The sequence below is a fragment of the Tachypleus tridentatus genome, chromosome 3 (assembly GCF_004210375.1).
Source record: "Tachypleus tridentatus isolate NWPU-2018 chromosome 3, ASM421037v1, whole genome shotgun sequence".
NCBI classification, from domain to species: domain Eukaryota; kingdom Metazoa; phylum Arthropoda; class Merostomata; order Xiphosura; family Limulidae; genus Tachypleus; species Tachypleus tridentatus.
The window spans coordinates 69,108,741-69,130,728 of NC_134827.1; the positions used below are offsets into that span (position 1 = coordinate 69,108,741).

The 21,988-nt window shown below is 35.3% G+C and overlaps 1 protein-coding gene across 2 annotated transcripts in view; it reads right to left on the reverse strand.

The window, feature by feature from the left end:
• Window positions 1–4,909, reverse strand: part of LOC143247078 (transcription factor Sp2-like) — a 30,380-nt gene extending 25,471 nt beyond the window's left edge. The window contains exons 1-3 of one of the 2 annotated variants that reach the window (XM_076494493.1): window positions 4,600–4,909; window positions 3,558–4,490; window positions 755–1,129 (exon numbers count right to left, since the gene is read on the reverse strand). In XM_076494493.1, coding sequence (XP_076350608.1) covers window positions 755–1,129; window positions 3,558–4,490; window positions 4,600–4,758 — 1,467 coding nt within the window. In that variant the 5' untranslated portion in view covers window positions 4,759–4,909. The remainder of the gene's footprint in view (window positions 1–754; window positions 1,130–3,557; window positions 4,491–4,599) is intronic. The other variant, XM_076494492.1, reaches the window with a different exon arrangement.
• Between the last annotated feature and the right edge of the window lie 17,079 nt (window positions 4,910–21,988).

Below are 21,988 nucleotides of genomic sequence, written 5' to 3' on the forward strand. Positions count from 1 at the left end.
CAAATTAATATAATAATTATAATTCACAGTTGTTAAATTGATCAAATACATAAAAATGGGGGTGCTACACCACCCTGGTTCTGAAACCCCTGACTCATAAGGATTGTGGATAAAAAGATTTATCTTATAACCTTCATTTCTAAACTTAACAAAATGACCAATCACATGTAAGAGCAGAATAGACATTTTACAACCAAGAGGTATTTATCTTTGGCATAAAAACTGTCTTAAAATATTTCTAGAATGATGAAAACAGATATTCCAATAGAATAGCTTTACTTTTTAAAGGAATTAATGGATTTTCAACTTAGAGTGTCTATTAATTGATTTATTCAGTAATTACACTATATGAAACTAATGTTTTTTGTTTTTTTTATGGCTTGTAACTTAGTTTAATTTGTCATAAGCGTCTTTTATTCAAATTCTCTTATTCACACTTGTCCATTTCCTCTTCAACAATTCACATCACTATCATGTGATACAAAGTCTTTTTTAAATAAACATAATTCCAACTTGGTTGGTGTTTGCAGTACACCACCCCAGTTTACTATTCTACATGTAAAAAGTTGGTTTTATTTTTAATCAGCATGTTCTCAAAAAACATAAACAAAATGTTAGTTAAGCATTATTATTAAAACTTGGTCAACTAAACTAAAAGTTATGTAGTTATTTCTGTTAAAACTTCATTGACTAATCTGAATGTTAGTAAGTATTACTATTAAAACTTGGTCATCTAAGCTATTATTGGACTGACCTGAACAATATTTGATGATCTAAGTCCAGGCAGGTTAGAGACACTGATTGCAGGTGATGGCCACCAGGTAGCAGCATTATTTAGAGAGATAATCTGTCCTATTTGGTGACCTTGCACAACTTGCCCAGTAGGTAACTGAATGTTGTGGACATTAACTGGCTGACCACCAGCCACTACAGTAGAGTTGGCTGTCTCAGTCTGATCCTGGCTAGTACCAGTGGTTTCTGGAGATGAGACAGATGTAACTACTGGAGTTCCAGTAGCTGTTGTCCAAGTGGTTGATGTAGCCAAGTTTTGAACTGGATTCTGAGCTAGTTGCAAAACCTGAAAAGGGGCTCCCGTATGCACTTGTTGTATTTGACCTTGAGATACAAGCTGTAATGGTTTTTCAAGATCTGATATAAGCTATTCTCTCCTATAAAATGACTAAATGTAATAATGCTACCACTTATACATTACACATAATTAAGACTTTGGTAACAAGCTAGCAAGTAAAACAAATAATTGTATTGTAAACAAAAACAACTTGTGACAAGTATATTTATGTGTTACATATATGGAAAATAATACACTATTTGTGTAATGCGAGGCTTAAATTCATGTATCATATCAACAACCCTGCTCATCCATAGCTTTTATAATGATTGAGTAGTATTTCATTCACCATAGCAAACCTGTGTGTTTAAACAGATTTCAAAGGATACATAGCTCTGATGCTGCTAACTTATTCTTCTGTATTATAAAAAGGCAAGTTGTTCATAATACTTAAAAGTATTGATTAGTGTAGATGCTTGATGAATCAGCAAACAGATGTTCTGAATGGTTCATTACAGACTTTAACCCCTTGCTAAGAAATATGAATTTATCATTGTTAATACAATATGAAATATCAACTCTAATAAATCATTAAGTAACTTTTGGACTTGAGTTAATAAAATAAATAAATACCATTGTGAGCTATGTAATCACACATCAAACTCAAACTAAACTCTAACACTTACTGATTTGAAAACAAGCATCTCATTGTCCACAAAATACCTACAACACTACATCAAAATAAGCTACTCAGTAAATTCAACATCTCAGAACATGTTTGAAAATTTACTATTAAACCTTTACTATTTTAGCATCAATCATAATGTAAGTTTTGGTACATACATTGCTATAATAAGAATACTGAAGAAATACTGTATTTCAGAAACATAAACAGCAAGAGACTTTTTGGTCTTTAATGATTATTTTTGCACACCCACCCTTTGGAGAAAAAAAAATATTAAAACCACCCTTTATTTTTTCAGAAAACTACCGACTCTTCTCTTAAACCCCTAAAAATACTGGTCTTTAGTATTATCAATGGTAACTTATGCCATAAGTCCTGTTAGAAAAACTTTCTTACATGAAATCAGTAACCTTTATCCTATTGATACTCCAGGCAATTTTACAAACTTTAATAAGATCATCTCTTACCCTTCTTTTCTCAAGACAAAACTAGTTAAAACATCAAACAATTGCTATAACATAATTCTTCCATTCCTGGAATCATCCTATCCCTCTTCTAAACCCTTTCTGATAATTCATTATACATACTTACATAAATAAACCAAAAACCAAACACACAGTATTCCAAAAGAGGCATAACTAGAGATATGCAAGAAGTGATCATTTTGACTTGCAACCAGTGTGCTTGTTAATATACACTAACATTCTGTTAGCTTTACTACTAGCAACAAAGCACCCTTCATTGGGTAACTCACCCACCAGTTTCTCATGATCCTTTTCTTCACTCATGCTGTTGAGTTGGTTCCCATCTATTATTAACTGTATGATCCAAATTAGGTCAATCAAAATGTATTAATTACCTTACATTTAGTATAATCAGAAATCTTTTACTAAACTATTTGTCTAATTTACCACTTGAGCAAAGTTCTTTTGGAATACCCCAACACCTTCAGTACAGCTAGAAGCACCAAAGTTTTTTGCCATCAGCAAATCTTACTAATTACGTCCCTATCCCTATTGTTAAAGATCCAAGCGCTAAACTCTGAGGTGGTCTACTAATAAGAAATATCCAATTTGTTAAAACCTGTTGCTTTTTTCTCACCCAGCCACGCAACAGTCCAATGAACTTACCTTTTCCTAGCTTCTATGGATATGACGTACTTTCAGATTGTAAATTAACCAAAATAATATTGATGGTTTGTTAAAGTAGGGAAATTTCCGTACAAGTATTATTAATAAATATACTACTCGTTTGTATAAAATACTCTATATCGATTTTTACTATAAAAGGTACACAAAAAAAGCTTTGAAGCACAAGTTCTACCTCATGATGGCTTAAAGTAAAAATGTATTTTAAATACGACTAGTAAGGTATTAAAACTTTAATTAAAATACACGTTCTACTTCACCGTTATAATAGTATGATGAGGAATCATAAAGTTTCCTAACCAAGGTCCAAAGCACTCAAATTAGTTTTTTGTGAACAGATGTTAACTGATGTATTTATGAAACCTCAGTTACAAATTTAAAATTAAGTACATAATATTACAGAGACATTTTAATAAGTTTAACGAGTGCAAAATGTCTGAACTTTAGAGCTAAGAAAACACGTGATACTTTATTAAACGAAGTTTTCTAAGTACTGGTAGAAACATTTTCAATAAAGTTAGTATATGTTGTTTGAAGGTCACATAATGATTATTATACAAATTTTCATGTAATTACCGTACCCCATCTTTGTTAAATTCACATACTAAATAAGTATAGGAATACAAATTAACAAATCGGGTATCTTTAGGCTTACGTGAGCCATCTGAACTGGCATTTGAGCAGCAGCTAGCTGAGTCAACACTTGGGCTGATTGTACAGTTGAGCTCAATATATTACCTCCTCCAACACCCTGTATAACCTGAAGAGGAAGGTGGACTGTCTGTAGTACCGTCTGGCCTCCTGATGTTGATACCGGAACCTGTACTGGTACTGTCTGCTGCACGGCACCCATAGGAAATTGTAAAGCTTGGAGAATATTTCCTTGACGTATTGCCACATTTTGGCCACCAAGAGATGCAAGTGTGATATTGTTCATGTTACCGATCCCCTGAACGCCTTGCAAAACCGCCGCCCCGTTATTTTGTAGGGCAACTGATGAGGGCGTTTGAGCATTCTGAGCACGGACAAAAGTCTGCCCATTTGAAGTAAGTACAGCTTGGTTTCCATTGATTTGACCCGCTACCACTGGGTTGACGTTTCCTGGAATATAAATAGCTCCCTGTCCGTCGATCTGAAAATTCTGGAGCTGGTCTGCTGATATAATGCTATATGTTATGTTTCCTCCAGGTTGAGGTGGAGTTACGAGAGTTTGTGCGCTTTGAGAAAATAACTGGCCGTTGACAGAAACCACAGGAACACCATTTTGATGATTAGGAGTTCCAACAGAAACATATGGTGGGAGAGATTTGATTCCGGCTGCAGACACTGTCAAAGCCGCGGGCTGAGTCGAATGTCCGTTCACGCCCGCGACTTGAGTCACCGTTCTGTCTGGATTCAACAATCCTAACGCATGAGCCGGAACTGGAATAAAATGTGTTGGTCCTCTGGACGTTGCGATTATGTCTCCACTTGGTAAAACTTGACTTTCACACACCACTCTGACAGTTGATGAACCACCCTCATCCACTGGTGACCCTATCTTGCTACATGTAGCGGCCAAAAGCGCCAAAGGGGACGGCTGGATTTCCTACATAGGCGGAGTCACGAAAGAAAGGGGTGTGAATAAAAAATTGCGTGAATACTATTTCAAATAAATAATTTAAATTTTAATCTTTCTAAATTTGTTAAATACTTACTTGTGAGGCACTGCTAGGTACTACGTAATCTTGCTGCTGTCTTCTAACAGCAACTGTAGTCATACTGCGACACTTAGCACTAAAACGGTAATCATAAAAGCCAAGCGCACAAAGAACGCAATTTAAAATGGCGGCCACACAAATCTTCGATAATTTCATGAGTGTATACCAGCACGAGCCATTTGGGCTACGTAGGTATAAATCCGTTCACAAGAAAAAGTCTCCAATATCAAACTGTATATGCTGTTTTACATAATAAATACATAACAAAATATATATATTTCATTATATACCTATATGTATAATAATATGTGTAAAGTGTTCGCCAACGGATATTATAGTTTGAATTACTACATATGTGACAGTGGCGGAGGAATATAGTATATCACACCGCTACGCTAAGACCATAGCGGTCATCACAGTAGGCGTGACCGACAGGCGGAACACAAAAGAATGCAGCCCCAAACTACACCGCCCATAATCAGTAACCTATGTTCAAGGACGCCGACCTATCTTCTATAACCCTCAACTTAAGGGAGTTAAGCTCATCTCATAATCTATTCACGTGGACTTTGCTAGACTACAACGACGTAGGTTCGGACGTATCTTAGGAACATCACACGTTCGGTGCCTTCAAGTGGAACTGGGATCATTGTGGCTTACATGTTTTAATATATTGATCCTTAAATTCCCAGCTTTCGTAACAGCGAGAAAATATCTTGTATACAGAACAGTTGTGTGATATAAAGGATAATTAAATGTTACAGTTTTGCAAAAAATAACGCATTAATGGCAGAAAGAGTTTAAATTTTATTATTAGAAGTGAAGAGATAAACTACAAAAGTCTACAGTAACTAGCTTATGGAAACTGTTTTGACATAAAGCTAAACTATGGACTATTTTCACTTTGCCCACTTTGGATAATTGAACCCCAAAGTTTATGATTGTAACTTACCGCTGATAGATCAGAAGATTTTAGAGGAAATTAATCTTTACTAGTTTTGCTTTCAAAATAGCTAATTAAATTTGCTTTTGTTTTGTTTGTTTGAAATTAAGCATGAAGCCACAAAATAGGCTGTGCTCTATCCACCAAGAGTATCGAAATTCTGCAGACATGCCGCTATGCTACTAGGGTGGAGATCATTAAATTTGTATCTTAGAACGGCTGGTATAGATATTAAAACTTTCATTGATAAGCAAAAAACATTAAGAGATCTTAGGAGACAAAGTTTGTTCTTAAGCCTACATTGGACTGTAGACATTTATATATTTATCTACATGTCAGGTTATATGAGTGTTAGTTCTTTAATCACATTTAATTTAATTTCTGATGAAGTGTTAACGGTTTTAATATACATCACACACATATATATGTCTATATTTAAATTAATAAAACTCAATGATAAGTCACAGATATATTTTGTTTTTTCTTATTTTCGCGCAAAGCAACATAAGGGCTATCTGCTAGTCATCACCATCCGCCGCCAACTTTTGGGCTACTCTTTTGACCATTACATATATAAATACCCCACGGCTGAAATGGTAAGCATGTTCAGATTAACCCACCTGGCCATGCCGGGCGTCACAAATATAACATATGTGAAAACGTGCATAAGCCAAACTGTTCGAAATATTCAATATAGCAAATATCACTCATGATTAACATTCGGGTAAACAGTGCTTGTGTAAGTACGTGACTGCGAGCTTTCAATATAATATTCAAAAGAAACATTAGTTTTCATACGCTTGGATTATTAAAATCAAATGTTGTATTTTTAGTTCCAAATCATCAAAAATTTGCCACTAAGACCTAAAAAAATTAATAATTATAGATTATATAAGAAAAAAAATGTACAGAGAACAAGTATATTTCCGATCTTCTTTTTTTTTTAATGTAACGTCAATTGATGTAAATACGTATAATTAATATATAACAGAATGTCTTTTCTTCCAGCACTAAAATAACATTGGGCTTAGTTCTCAAACAAAACACGCCTGAAATCTTAGAGCAAAACACCCTATTTTTAGGGAAGAGGCGTTTCTCGGCCCTCACAGACAAATGTTTCTTATGAACATATACGCCCAAAGTGGACCTGTAGGGCGTTTCCGATGGTCTATATTCCGCGCCCATGGCGTCCCACCCCTCTCTCCCATGTGGTTTATTCCCGCGATTATTCGATCCGTTGTTGTGGCGTCTGTAGTAAACGCGTCACGAAATCCTTCACCAAGCATGATGCAGCATAAAAAATAGTGGGTGTATGTTGTGTTTTTTTTTCTATTTTTCTCTTTTAACTTAGAATATAGAAAATAATTACATAACAGACAACTGTATACAATTATGAAGTCTCGTATATTGTTTCTTTACAGCCGCAGATCAAATTCACTAAACTCATATATTACAGCATAGTAAATACAAATAATTTTAGAAAAATTCTGACGAAATATGTAAGCTAAAAAATTTACAAGAAAAGTTACATTGACTTCAGAATTACAGAGCAGGTATATATCAGATTAAAATATACTTTATGGTGCATCTTAATGTGTATTGTTCTTCTTGTTGTTGCTTTTTTAATATCTGAAACAAATTGTTGATTATTAGTGTCATTTTGACGAAAATTTTACAGTTATTCAAAATGCAGTTAACCTAGTGTATCAACTTTTACCTGTAGTTAAAACATCCGTTAATTACTTTCTAATAATACATGTACACCACGAGATACCAGAGAATCATTACAGAATTTCATGATTGTGGGTGGATGTCATTAGATGCTTTATTACGCAATAAAATGACATGGTTCTGTAACTTTACAAAAAAGCTCCGCAAGCCTTGTTTTTTGTTTATTTAGCTACTAATCCTACGAAAACTTGAAACTAAAACTGATTAAATTCATATAGCAATCTATCTGTTACCTTTAATTTTACCTTAAACCTTGTGATTCGGAAATTTTATAGAGGACTAGACATGTATTAGTGGTTGAAATTCCTGTATCGTGAACGTAATCTAAAGGAATAATATCAGGAGTATAAGGGGGATGAGGAAGTTTCTTTCAGCCAAGCTCTTCAGTGTTTCTGGAAGTAATCCTAGCGGTGTGAAGACGTGCATTATTGTGGTGGAAAACAACTCACCAAGCAGATCTTTTTTTTTCAATGCATTGATCAGTCGATCCAGTTGCTGACAGTATCTCTCAGCAGTGATTGTCTAGTTTGGTTCTATCAGTTCAAAGTGCATTACATCATCTTTATCTAACCAAACACTAAGCAAGATCTTCTTACGGTGCAGGTTCGCTTTCGGCTGTGGTGTAGCTGGTTCTCCTGCACTAACCCACTAAGTTCGAGCAGTCACTGTTATAAAGCATTCATGGCTTCAAGTACCAAAGCGATGGTTTTTGTTTCATTTTTTGGCGTGTGCGTGGGTGAATCATGGAACTTGAGTTTCATAGTCCACTATTATCTGATTTTTTCATTTTGTGTATTTGAATATATTATTACTCACGTTATTTACGTTGGTTTTAAGCTCATATTCATTTATATTTCTTACAGTACAATAAGTTAAACAATTTTAATAGCCAATTCCAGCTTTTAAAATTTGTAATCTTAATGATGTTTTCAAGTATTAAAGTTGACATAAAATTTCAAGTTAACTTTTTTTTTAAGACTAAATGTTTAATTCCATAGTTTAGGAGTTCTCTTATTTGTTGGATTTAACACAGAACTATTTGACAGGTAGCGGTCCCTAAAGTGACAAATTATGAACTATTATTATCGCGCCCTCCAATGGGTAATAATACAATTTTTCTTAGTTCGAATAATCACTGTTACAACGCACTTATGGCTTCAAAGTACCAAAGCGATGGTTTTTGTTTCTTTTTTTGGCGTGTGCGTGGGTGAACCCTGGAACTTGAGTCTCATAGTCCAATATGCTAAGTATTTAGTCGCACTCACTACTAATCAGGGAAATACTTATTAAAAGTTATTATTGTACTAAGACTGCCATCTGTCAATTATCATGATTACTTTTTGTTTAAATTATGCTCATATGGAAAACTATACTCTGCAAAAAAAGAAACGCAAAAGGCAAAATATGAGACAAATTGTTAACAAGTTTGTTCCGGGTAGTTCTGTATGACATGTGTGAAACTTTGCACATTCACTGCTGAACATCCAAAGTCTCCAAAGGCGAAGTCCACGATCACCAGGTGAAGTTTAACGTCACTCAACGTCAATAACGAGTATGCCCCCCGTGAGCATCAATAACTGCTTGGCATCTCCTGCCCATGGAAGCGATGAGATGACGAATCACATCCTGTGGAATGGCTGTCCACTCAGCCTGCAAAGCTGCTGCAAGCTGAGGTAGAGTCTGCGGTTGAGGTTGTCGCCGTCGCAGACGTCGGTCCAACTCGTCCCAAAGATGTTCGATGGGGTTTAAATCTGGTGATCTGGAGGGCCAGGGAAGAACGTTGATGTTGTGGTGTCTCAAGAAGACAGTGGTGAGTCGGGCTGTGTGAGGACGGGCGTTGTCATGTTGAGAAAACGTCGTTTCTCAACCCAATAATAATGGGTTGCACATGGGGCCTAAGGATATCGTAGACGGTTGCGCACTGTCTGATCGGAAATCCTACGCAGCCCTGGTATGGTTGAGGCAGTAAACGTCGTAGTTGTGGTACTATCCCGAAGGTGACGTAACCGGATGTTGCGATCTTGTGCAGGCGTGGTCACGGACGGTCACGAGTTGATCCATGTTGTTGGTGACGATTCCATAGCCTTGTGATGGTGCTTGGGTGGACATTCACAGCTCTGGCAACATCTGATCGAGATTCGCCTGTTTCCAAGCGACCAATGGCGTTGTTGTGTTGTCCTTCTGTCAGTCTTGGCGTAACTATATTGCGTGTCGGTGGCTTAACACTGAGCTATGGAAACCCAGAACCTCTCACTTTTATAGAGATTTTTCACATGTTGCACTTGCAGAACATGCAGATCTCTCAAACAAATTTATTGGACACGAATGCGTTTTGGCGAAAAATCCGATGTTTTCCTCCGATTTCAAAATGCACAACTTTTATTGTCATTTTGGTCTGACAATCAGTGCCTTAACACGTGTAACATCACATACTCTGAGCTTGTAATAACGTTTACATATATTTTTCTTTAAAATAACAAAAATATCCATTTTGCGTTTCTTTTTTTAAAGAGTATATAACACAAAATTTGGACCCAACTGTCCGTTAACGATAACATTCCGACATAGTTGATCAAACATATATTTCAAAATATACTTTAATTAAGCACTAACGTCTATCATAAACACATTTTATTGTTTGATATTTTGATGTAATTATTTATTTTACACACAATGTAATAAAAATAACTATGAAACGATATTTCAGGTATAAAAAACATGAATTCTGTAAAAATCTTGAAAAATGGCCAAGTGTTTTTAAGTAAAAAAGAAACAGGCGTATTTGTTTCAGTGGTGGGTGGTAGGTGTCTTTAAGAAATGTCTATTTAATCTTTTATTATTTTCAAGAATACGAAATCACTCCAAGCTCCTCTTGCACAGCTTCATGGCGGTCTGATTCTGTTTCAAACAACCACTAAACTCAACCTATCTTTCGATTCAAGTTACATAGTATGACTATCACTTCAGTTAAAAACAAACAAAAACAAAACAGTTATTGTTATAGGAAGTCACAATATAGAAGGCAACAGATTTATTCTTATACATTTAGTTTCATACCTATGATTGCATGTGACGTATGTTGTTAGATGTATATTGCACAAGTCCCACCTGTTCTATAAATTTGTAGAATATTCTCTGGAGCAAGAATCAACAGTATGTGGTTTACTAGCGTGGAAGCTTAAAGAAACTAGCATGAGTAGTATAAAGGCTAGCAAGCCGAGAGACAGTGATATATTGTTTGTCCATACACTGTAATCCTCGGAAGCTATAATTATAATTAATGCTTATTAATCGGAAAGCTACAGAATTTGACCAGGTACGTTTTTAGATTTCGAATATTAGAAACCATTCAATTTCAGTGAAATAACTTCGAACATTTGTATCTCTACGAGGACATTAAATATTTTTATCGGTAAAAAGTAACCGGTGTGAGGCCAACTAAACCAGCTAGCTTACGCAAGGTATCACCTCAGAATTGAACCTGGACCCTCGATAAAATATTCAGTTCTAGATCGGATATAAGACTCAGTATTGTCTGTAAGTTTATAAAACGGTTGCATACAATCCATCATTTGTAATAATTATTAGTAATAACCGTTCTCCTAAATTGTATTGTTATTTGTATATTAAAACATATTTATATTAAGAAAGGAAATTGTGCGTATCAATCTTGTTGGCAAATATAATAAAGGTAATATATATTAGCATATAATTAACTTCTAAATTAAAATTAAAATTTCCGGTTATTTGAAACATAGTAAATCGGAAACTCGTCCTCAAAAACTTATAATACGCAACAAGAGAAAAAAATTAAAATTTAAGAGACTGATTTCTGATGTTTCATATGGTGTGTGGAGTGTATGGAGACAGAGACCTCCAATGAGGGTCTATCCTCTCTCTACCATAGTGGAAATGCCAATGGTCTGGTAGAATTGAAAGTTGTGTGAAAATTACCACACGTTTTTCATCTTTCAATTGTTCGAAAGCTTCTTTTCAACAAGAAGAAGAAACTAAACTGAAACAAAAAGAGATGAAATTGTAAAACTATTTATAATGCTAATATTAACAGTATACATTAATTTGTGCTTCAACAACAAATCTTTTAAAAGAGGCCTCCCAGTAGCATAGCGATATGTCTGCAGACTTACTAACTTTCGATAACCTTGGTGGACAGAGCACAACTAGCCCTTTGCGTAGTTTTGTGCTTAATTACAAACAACAACTTCTAAACTCTTAGAGAAGCCGTGTACCAGTGTCAATAGAAATTGATACAATGAACTTCTACGAGATGGCGCTTTCAACAATACTAGAAAACAAAACAAACGTGTTTATGAATATGTAAATCACTATTAAATAAACTAGACAAACCAATATATCTTAGAGTATATACCTTCTTTCTTCAACGGTGAACTGTGAGCAATCACTTGGTTCTGGATGGCTATTCTTATTTCATTAGGTTCACAGTGAGAACGCAAGAAATGATTACAAACTTGTTGCGTGTTAAGGCGTGCGACTCGTAATCTAAGGGTCGCAGGTTCGCATCCCCGTCGTGCCAAACATGCTCGCCCTTTCAGCCGCGTTATAATGTGAGGTCAATCCCACTATTCGTTGGTAAAAGAGTAGCCCAAGAGTTGGGGGTGGGTGGTGATGGCTAGTTGCCACTCTCTAGTCTTACACTGCTAAATTAGGGACGGCTAGCACAGATAGCCCTCGAGTAACTTTGTGCGAAATTCAAAAACAAACTTAACAATAGGTCAACACGGGAACATCTAGTAGATACGAATGTCTTTATATATAAAGTAACCGCACGGGAATAGCAGAATCATTTTTAATATCTACCGTTTTTCATCCTTCTTACTTCTTCAAAGTCCACTGCTGGTATAGAATTGTGGATCCGAGCAGCACCCTCTATTTAGATGAAAGAACAGAGATGTTTATTCAGAATTGAATAACAACATTCAAGACATAACCGCTGATAAATTGAAGGGTGAAAACGAGCATCTATTTCAATGTATTGTAGTTACACTTTGTGTTAACATCGAAACAAAGATATAAGAAAAAATAAATTACGATTCGAAGCTTGATATGTATATAATAGCTTAGTTATATAAATTGCTATGGAAATGTTCATAGAAAAGTCAAGACAGAAGTAAAAATATATATATACAGACCAATATATACGAACTTAAATACATAAATAATCGTAATATAGACACTAACGTGATATAATCGTAATGTAGACAACAATATCCGTATATTTAAACAGAAATATTATCGTAATGTACATACCACTATCCGTGTATTTAAACATCAACTTTCGTCTATTTAAACAGAAGTATGATGGTAACATAAACAATAAAATCCATTTATTTAAATAGAAATATGTTCGCGATGTAAACACCAATATTCGACTGTTTAAACAGCCAGATAATTGTAATAAAAACCTCAATATTCACGTTTATGAATGAACTGTATGAAGATACAGTTGCTTGTTGTTTTGAGAAAAAAAAATTCAATGGTTTATACGGTGTATAATGAGTAATATTATTTGTGTTTTTTTTACGATGTGTAAGGAGTATTATCATTATAGTTTTATATTGTGTGTAAGGGTTAATATCGTTGTAGTTTTATACGGTATGTATGCTTTGTTTTGGAATTAAGCACAAAGTTACATAATGGGCTATATGTGCTCTGCCCACCACGGGTATAAAAACCCGGTTTTTAGTGGCGTGAGTCCGCAGATATGCTGCTGTGCCACAGGGAGGCTTATACGGTATGTAAACAGTACTATTATTTTAATTGTATTCGGTACTATATGCCACTGGGGGGCTTATACGGTATGCAAGCAGTAATATTATTGTAAGTTTGTACGGTATGATAAAGGCAATATAATTGTGCCTCACTTTGGGAAATGTGTAGTTAAAATATAATTTCAGTTGGTTATAAGGCCAGAAAATAACTGGAAAATCTGTTACTGAAAAATTCTCCGTAACAGAAGGTGGGCATCATCTACTTCCTTTACATTTGTCAAAGCTTAGTTCTCCTACAGATGACTTTAAGATGAAGATATCTTCCATGAGTCACCGAAAGACCGATGGCTTCCAAAGGGTGTACTTGGTGTACTTTGTCCCTGTCGCACCTACATTCGCCCTGAGAAACTAAGCTTCAACGAGTAACGAGCAGGGATTCTCTCTAACTTGTAGAAAATTCTCACGAGCTGGGATTCTCTCTGGTCTGTATACCTTTCTGAAGATCTAAGATTTTCTGTAGCAAGTAGATGTTTCTGACGATCCGGGATTCTCTCTAGTCTATATAAATTTCTGATTAGGTGGATATTCTCTAGCCTATAGGCATTTCTGATAAAGTGGATTATCTCTAGTTTGTAGGCATTCCTAATAAGATGTATATCTCTCTAGCGGCTCTAGCCTATAGACATTTCTGATAAAGTGGATTCTCTTTAGATTGTAGGTATTTCTAATAAGATGTATTATCTCTAACAATATAGACATTTCTGAAAAATATGGATTCTCTTTAACTTGTAGACATTTCTGACAATTTTTGACAACCACAATTAGTTATACGTTTGCTTAGTTAGGTGTTTGTAACCTATTACAAACTTTCAGTTACTCGAAATAAAGTCGAGAAGAAAGGTTGTAGTTGGAATGATTCATTTGTGTATTTGTATCTTTGTAATTGTTTCTGACATCGTCATAACATTTTATAAAGGACAAAGAACAAAGTTCTAAGAAATAAAAATATTGTGTAGGTTGTTTTGTTTGTTGTTATATTGCACAATGAGTTGTATCCATCAGGGTATCGAAACCCGTCTTTTTTTTATATAATCTTATAAGTCTTGAAATTTACCTCTGGGGTAGTCAATAAAATATACGTAGTACAATGTCAACAACAAAATATATTATCCAATCAAGTTTTCAATAAAAAAGGCGGTAACATTTTAAAAAGACCACGTGACTTATATGATTTATTGTTTTTATCTGCAGGTATAAACTTAATACTGAATAACTGATAAGTTAGTTTTAAAAGTCAATGTTTGTTTGCTTTGGAGTGAGGGCATTAAGTCCATGACCTTATCACTGACCTATGGGGAACAGAAGTAAAATAACTTTTGCATTGTGATCTCGAATGAGGGTATCTACAGTTCCATTGATTCACGTATCTACTACATCTACCGTGTTTGGTTAGATAACTGTGACACTGTTTCTCCTTTTTCTTTTTGTGTTTAACTTGTCAACTGATCGTCTGGTGTTTGACACAACATTTATTCTCCTCTGTTTGATATAATATTTTTTGCTCTAAGCAGTATTATTATAGTTGTATAATAAACATTTTAATGTGTAAGTAAATATTAACTGTAGGCGCTTCCAATTGGCTCAAAGACACCACCACTCGTTTTTCATTGGCTTGTATTACCGCTCGAAATTGATTTTAATGAACAGTTGCTTATGTAATGACTCATCATATCTGTTTTTCAATACTCGTTTCTCATTGGTTTAGGTTATAATTCAAAACAATTTCTAGTGAAAAATAGCTTCTCATTGGTTAATATTATAACTTAAACTTGCTTTTTAGCACTATTAGCTCGTCATTGGGTTATACCGATTGTAAGTAAGTAATGTGAACCATCTAGAAGGTGGTCCATGAATCACAATGGTGTCAAAATCTATAAGTGACTATGGGAAATAAATGAATAAAACGAGAGATAAATGTGTAAGGCTCTTGCTCAGAGGAGACATGTGAAGGGAAAAACAAAGTAGTGTACTGAGAAGCGGATCGAGCTACCGGCCAAAATTCTGGTGGACCAGGGGGAGTACTGTCTCAGTGATATTAAATAACCTACTGTACATATATATGTGTGTGTGTCTGTGTCATCCTGAACTTTGAGTATTTGCCTAGGCCATTTCAGGCTCTCAATTCGTCCCTGATATATACTATATAAAAATGAGAGTAGACTGGATATACAAATGTAATGTAAATGAAGACTTAAAATAAAGAGCTAGTCGAATGTTTCCTATCTCAGCGAAGAGAACAAAAAAACATTCTAACACGTTACTAATGTCTAAACACCGTTGTGTTTGAAAGGGCCAACCTGCAGTGTCGAGAAAACCGCTCATAGTAACTGACAAAGACAGCCGTGATTGGCAGTGTATAAAGACCGCGAACTTCCAAGGAACGATGTTATAGTAATTTAGGAGAAATTGGAGAAAAAACAAACAAGTAGGCGAACTGCTTACATGATAAGGATAGTCTTAAGCACTTTTCCCCAGTAATTATGTATTTTCAAAAACATATAGGCCACCTATAAACTAGACTCCACATTTGTTTAGGGATTAACAAATAAATATTGAAAGGGGATTTATGCAAATGTTTTATGATTAATGCCTATCTAGTGATAGTTCAAATTGTTATGGAACTTTTGAGAGAAATGATATCTTTGCATCAAGTGTATTTGTAGATAGTGCATGGACATTGCCCTGATAGGGGCCAGAGTAAGAGCGGGTTACTCTGGCCCTCGTGTAACATTAATAAATACACTTAACAGTTGCTAATACCAATGCAAAAGAAGGAGGAAAGAGATCGATGAAACCTGACAAACACAAATACCCAAATAACGATAAGAGAGAGAAGAGGAAGAGGTCAACTGAACTTAACCGGTATTCGAATACCCAAATAACGATAAATAGAGAAAGAGTCACTGCAAGGGTCGGGTCTACATACAGAGAAGTGAAAAAAGTTAACTTGAGTGAATTCCCTGAGTCAGGGCTGTGAAGTAAGACGAAGATTGAGGGTGTCCGGTCCGTAAGTTTCACTTTATGGCATATTTTTTCTTGACTTGCTTTCTAGCTTGTTCTAAACTTTAGCACTTAAATCTTAACATTCACGATATCAAAAAGTTTGGTGACGTTTAGGGGCTAGTTCGTAGGCTGAGGGTTCAAGAAGCTATGTGATGTATAGGAGCTAGTCCGTGGGCTCAAGAATCTTGGTGGTGTTTAAGGGCTAGTCCATGGGCTAAGGGCACACACGTAGTGTTTTAGAAACAGTATTTTTCCTTGAGAACAAAGTAACCAGTGACCTTCCATGGTCATGGTCCGTACCATTATAAAGGCAAGTTAGCAGTACTAAATTAAGACACTGGTGGGCCATCCTTGATTGCCCTTTATTTTAATAAAATGTCATACAGTTTGATAAACTCAATTTATTAGTGATAAAAATTAAGAAATCAAAAATATATTTTTTAAAAACTGGTTTATATTTTTTTATTATTTATTATTGTACTCGCAACACGCAGTGTGCCCTGGGCAACTGCCCCTTTTGTCCTTTGGATAAAACAGCCCTGTGAGAAACAAGGTATCCAAAAACTCAAAGTGATCACAGTATTAAATCAATCAGAAATGGTCAACTCTTTCTTACATTTATTTATTTTTTCATGTGTGTATTTACCCATGAAGTACAAAATTAATCTTTAAATGAATAAAATTGTTATAAGTTCATAATAATGAAATCGTTAACCACGTAGGATGTGTTGTGTGTTTAGGGCAAAGCAGCACAATAGGAATCAAATGCTAGATTTCAGTGTTGTAAGTATGTAAACTTGTTGTTGACTTAGTGGGTAACTATCCGCTCTTGTGTTATAATTGCTGTATGTTGTGCCACAATACCAGCTGCATTAGTCTAGTAAAAGTCTGTTGTGTCACAACTCTAGCTGCAACAATCAAGTAAAAGTCTTGTTTTTTGCTTTATGTTTTACTTCTAGATTTTTAGAATTAAAAATAAACGATGTGGAGTTGTAGCCTAGATGTCTTAGGCCTGTTGAATGGGATAACTTAATAAGTGTGTCATTCAATTTTGGATATTTTCTAGGCGCGGGGCATGTTTTAAATACTGAGGCAAGTAAACTACAGATTTTAGGCAAACTGGAGATTTTTTTTTTACTGTCAAAAAATTTTACAGTGAATGAAATTAATCATAAAGGGATTAATATTTCTACATAAACAAGTGTTACTTAACTACGTCGATTATTTCTGCGTATGAGTGCTGAATGAAAAACGTTTCGGGAATTCGTGCATGATGTTGGTGGTTTTCATTTTAACACAATCTCTTTATTTATAAAGTACAACTGGAAATATTTCCCGCATGATAACCATATATATATATGTTACATACACTTTCGTGAAACATGCTTGAAAATTACGATATTGCAGTGCTAGGTGATAGTTCTGTACTATATGACAATTCAGTACTTTTTGATAGTTCAGTGTTATATGACAGTTCAGTATTATATGATAGTTCTGTACCACATGATATTTGAGTATAGTTCTGCAACATATGATATTTGAGTATAGTTCTGCAACATATGATATTTTAGTGCTATATGATAGTTCAACGTTATATGATATTTCAGTGCTGTGTGATAGTTATGTACTGTATGATAGTTCTATACCACATGATATGTGCTTGAGCAGAGGCGAAACTGCGGGCTTCATTTGGTCTTACCTCCTAAAAAATTTCTGATTATATACTTACCCTAGGACCCCTAAACTGCTCGGACTGAAGTATAGTGAGAGGTATATACTGGTCTATAGCGAATACAAATGAGAGACTGAAGTATTGTGAGCAATATATTTATTGAGTAATATATTGAGCTGTATTTACTTAAAACTGTTGATAGGTTCACTGTGGTCTAAATTTAGCTGTTTACACTTTGTTAGATATACAAGACTGTTAAGTGTAAGAGTTATTGCTTAGTTTGTTTATGATTTAATAATTATTTAGTTTGTTTTTTGAATTTAGAGCAAATCACCACGAGAGCTATCTGCGCTAGCCGTCTCTAATTTAGCAATGTAAGTCTAGAGGGAAGGCAGCTAGTCATCACTACCCACCGCCAACTCTTGGGCTACTCTTTTACCAACGAATAGTGGAAACTTACATTATAACACCTCCACGGCTAGAAGGACAAGCATGTTTGGTGCGACGGGGATTCGAACCTGCGACCCTCAAATTACGAGTCGAACGCCTTAACCCACCTTAATAATGTTTAAAATTAATCATCTTAAAAGCAATAATTGTGGCAAATTTATTTTACCTTAATTCGCTAAAAGCCGTAGCTTATGTAAGTAGTTCAACAGCTGTAATTTGACGTCATATTAATTGAACGTTTTGCCTTTTTCTCGTTGGCTCAAGTGAGTATTGTTGCGTCATAGCATCTCGAAGCTTGTAGAATGTGTGTGTGTATAAGTGATGTACTTATGAAGCAGGTTTATGTGATGTTCTAATGTGTTGATTTTAGCAGGACATTGACACAGAAATATTGCGAAAATTCTACAGTCAAAATTATCCATCATCTCTACAAAATTCTATGCTTGTCTAAAAAATCCACGTAAGACACCTGGCGGGTATATGCTACACATTTGTGCCAGTGTGTAGACCGATGGCAAGTATTCATTTTTACATGTATTCTTTACTAATACTAATTTTTTCCCCTAATATTACAGCCTTGAGATGAATATAATAAGGCGTCTCACTTGTTTCAAGTGTCACTTTTCGCCAAACATAACTTTGCCAGAGGATAAATTCTACAAAACTATGTAACAGATGAGTTTTTATTTTTATCTTTGGTTTTTGTCAACATACTCTTTCACCCTACAAGTTGGTCAGGAAAAGACAAACACTTTGAAACTTTTATTATTATTATTGAAGTTTTGTTAAGCTCGTCTCTAGACATTTAGTGTCTTGTATCACTGTTATGCGAGAGAACTATGTTTCCTAACTTTTAATTCTCAGTGACATACAAATATTCTAGTTATAGTATGGTGAACGTTACATATATCTAGACTGTGAACAGCTTATTTTCAATAAGATTTATGTTCGTGAAAGAAGTTTGGAGATGTATTTGCATGTGATCAACTACCTGATCGTGCTGGAAAACAACTTACACAATCAGTTTGGATACATTTCACAAATCTGGTAGATATTTGGTTTGTATTTACACTGGTATAGATTACGACAACCCCCACATAATCTCAAAATAAGAAAATCATTTAGAAGAATGGTCATTCTAAAACCAGGCTAGTCAGTGGTCTTACACATTAAACACGTCAGACTGTGACTAAACTGAACTTTCAATTCTATCAATACCCTCTCTTCTTAGTAAAAGATTGGTTTAAGCTGAACGATAAAGGCGTAAATATTTCTACGGTGGATTTGTTTACTGTAGAAAATGTTAAAGTGATTAAATCTAATCGCAGATGACCAGGGGCGTAGATCCTGAGGGGATGGGGAGATACATCCCCCTTCATTTTAGGTGGGGGTATGGTGCATACAATCATCTTCCCCTACAGTTTGGTCCGTTGAATTGTTTTATTGCATCACAGGCCGACAAATTGTGTGTTTGTTCTTGTGATTCTCGTGTTCTTACCAATCGAATTACATAATTAGGCCTAGATTTTTCAGTAGCCGAAATGTACATAGGCGTGCTTCTTAGCTTTTCGATCTAAGCGATAGTTCGTAAGTATTAGTCCGTAGGCCTAAGTATACATACAAGACTTGCAAGCACTATCACATAATCTACCTACGTCTTGTACGTAATGAAAGATTAAGTAAAATTTTCATCACAACAGATTAAACAGAGCACGAAATTCGAAAATATTACTCCCAAGCGTAAACTCCTGTGATTTAGATCTGGCAGGCCATTTGTAGCTTGTAGCTGCATCAATCTTATGTGTATATTATGCGGTTTTCCTACGCCATTTGTTCTTATGCATGTCTAGCCGGTTTTATTGTCGAACGCCTTACTCTCCTTAGCTGCCGAATACGCTGACCATAGTGTACGTTTAGTGTACACTTAACGACAGGTTCTGGCCCCTCGGATCCAGACGCGCCCTACATCACCCCCCTCAGCTCCCTTTAGTCGGAGCCTCGATTTTACAACAGGGCTTATTAGAAATATATATGCAGTTGTGTGAACCTGACGATGACCGAATATTTTTTCTCAACCCAAACGAGCCGTTTTTGCATATATATTTCTCTACAAGTGGGTTTTCTCGACATCACTGATTATTAGGGCTCATTAGACTTGTGTTTGTGGCCCATGAAATTTCAGATTATCACCGCCCTCTAATAAAGTGCTGGTGCTTTATGGTAAAAGAACAATATATTTTCTTATCATAGATAATAAAAATATTGTATTTTCTTGTATAATTAGAACACAAAAGGAGCGATCTCAACGGCCTGAAGCCTCTACTCGAATTGTATTGCTAGTTTTTGTTTAGGTATTTTTATTTAATAGGCGTGCTTATAGGCATTATATCACATGTTTGCCTTTTGATGAGCTTTAACAGGAATATAATATATTTGTGATTGTTTAAGTATTTTTCGAGAAACTTGCAATTACTTGTATTGTAACTAGCACACATTATTGTCCCAGCGATGCCCAGGCGGTCAGTCGGCTCAGTATTCACTGTGAGGTTCGCGAGTTCGACATAAATACATTGCACAGTTCAGTCCTACTTCCATTCTGTTCTATCTTCGTTCGTTGTACGTTAGAGTTTTTCAATAAAAACTGTATTTTAGCCTGTTGAGTCATCTGAGAAACAGATTCTAATTATGACAAGCAAGCGTCTGAAACTTTCCGATATTAGACTAGTACTACAAGTGACAATGCAGATGCAGATAACCCAACAACCTCAAGCAAAGGAATAGAAACTTGCCATACAGAGGAAATTATGTATGGCATAATTAGAACACAAAAGGAGCGATTTCTGCAATACTCAGTGTATGGCCGTGGTTAAAGTCAACTATGTCTCAGTGCCGCCTCAACCATGTGGCAGTTTGTCACACTCACAAAGATGAGGTCGACAAGATAAATATAGAAGAGCTTATGAAAGAATTCATAAACAGATCATCATAAAGGAGGTCTACGTTTGGGAACATGTAGACTAGAGGACTAAATGAACCTTAATTCAATGAAAAGTATATATAATTATGTGCTACATTGTATCGATGTGTAATTTTCAAGAGTTCGCAAGGACATTTTAATTATTTTTATCAAACAACATGAGCAGTTTTTCAGTAGATATGAACTTATCAAGGGTAATTACTAATTTTATTAATATTTGAAAACGTAATTCATGCAAAGAAAGTTATTAGTAACTTTGTCAAGTATAATGGCCATCTTTCATACTGTGCAGTGTGCAGGAATAAATTCATGTGGCAGTTAATTTGTGATACATTTGTCTTTATTCTATTAACATTTTGAAAACTGTTTACAACACCTCACTTATACAAACCTACATGGAAACCTTGAAGTATCGTGGCAACAAGATTACTCTGTGACTGCACGTTTTCAGCTTTCAGGTTCACGTAATCAGAGATTATCAATTTGGAAATTGAACAGTCCACATAAGTGGTTGCAAAAATCATCCTACCCCCATCGGGTATAAAAAATCTACGCCCCTGCTGATGACATGTTGAGACAATGAACTCATCATCCTCAGTTTACAGAATAACTGTATGTGTTATGACGAACTTTGCAATTCCTAACAGTGAAAGTGACGTCACTGTTCAGATTGTATGCGTGTGATTTCCTAATACTATCTTAGCATTATACGTTTTTTCGCTTGATGGGATAGCAGAGCCTAGAGATATACTATGATAAGTACGAGGGACACAGCAGATATCTCAATGTAGTTTTGATAT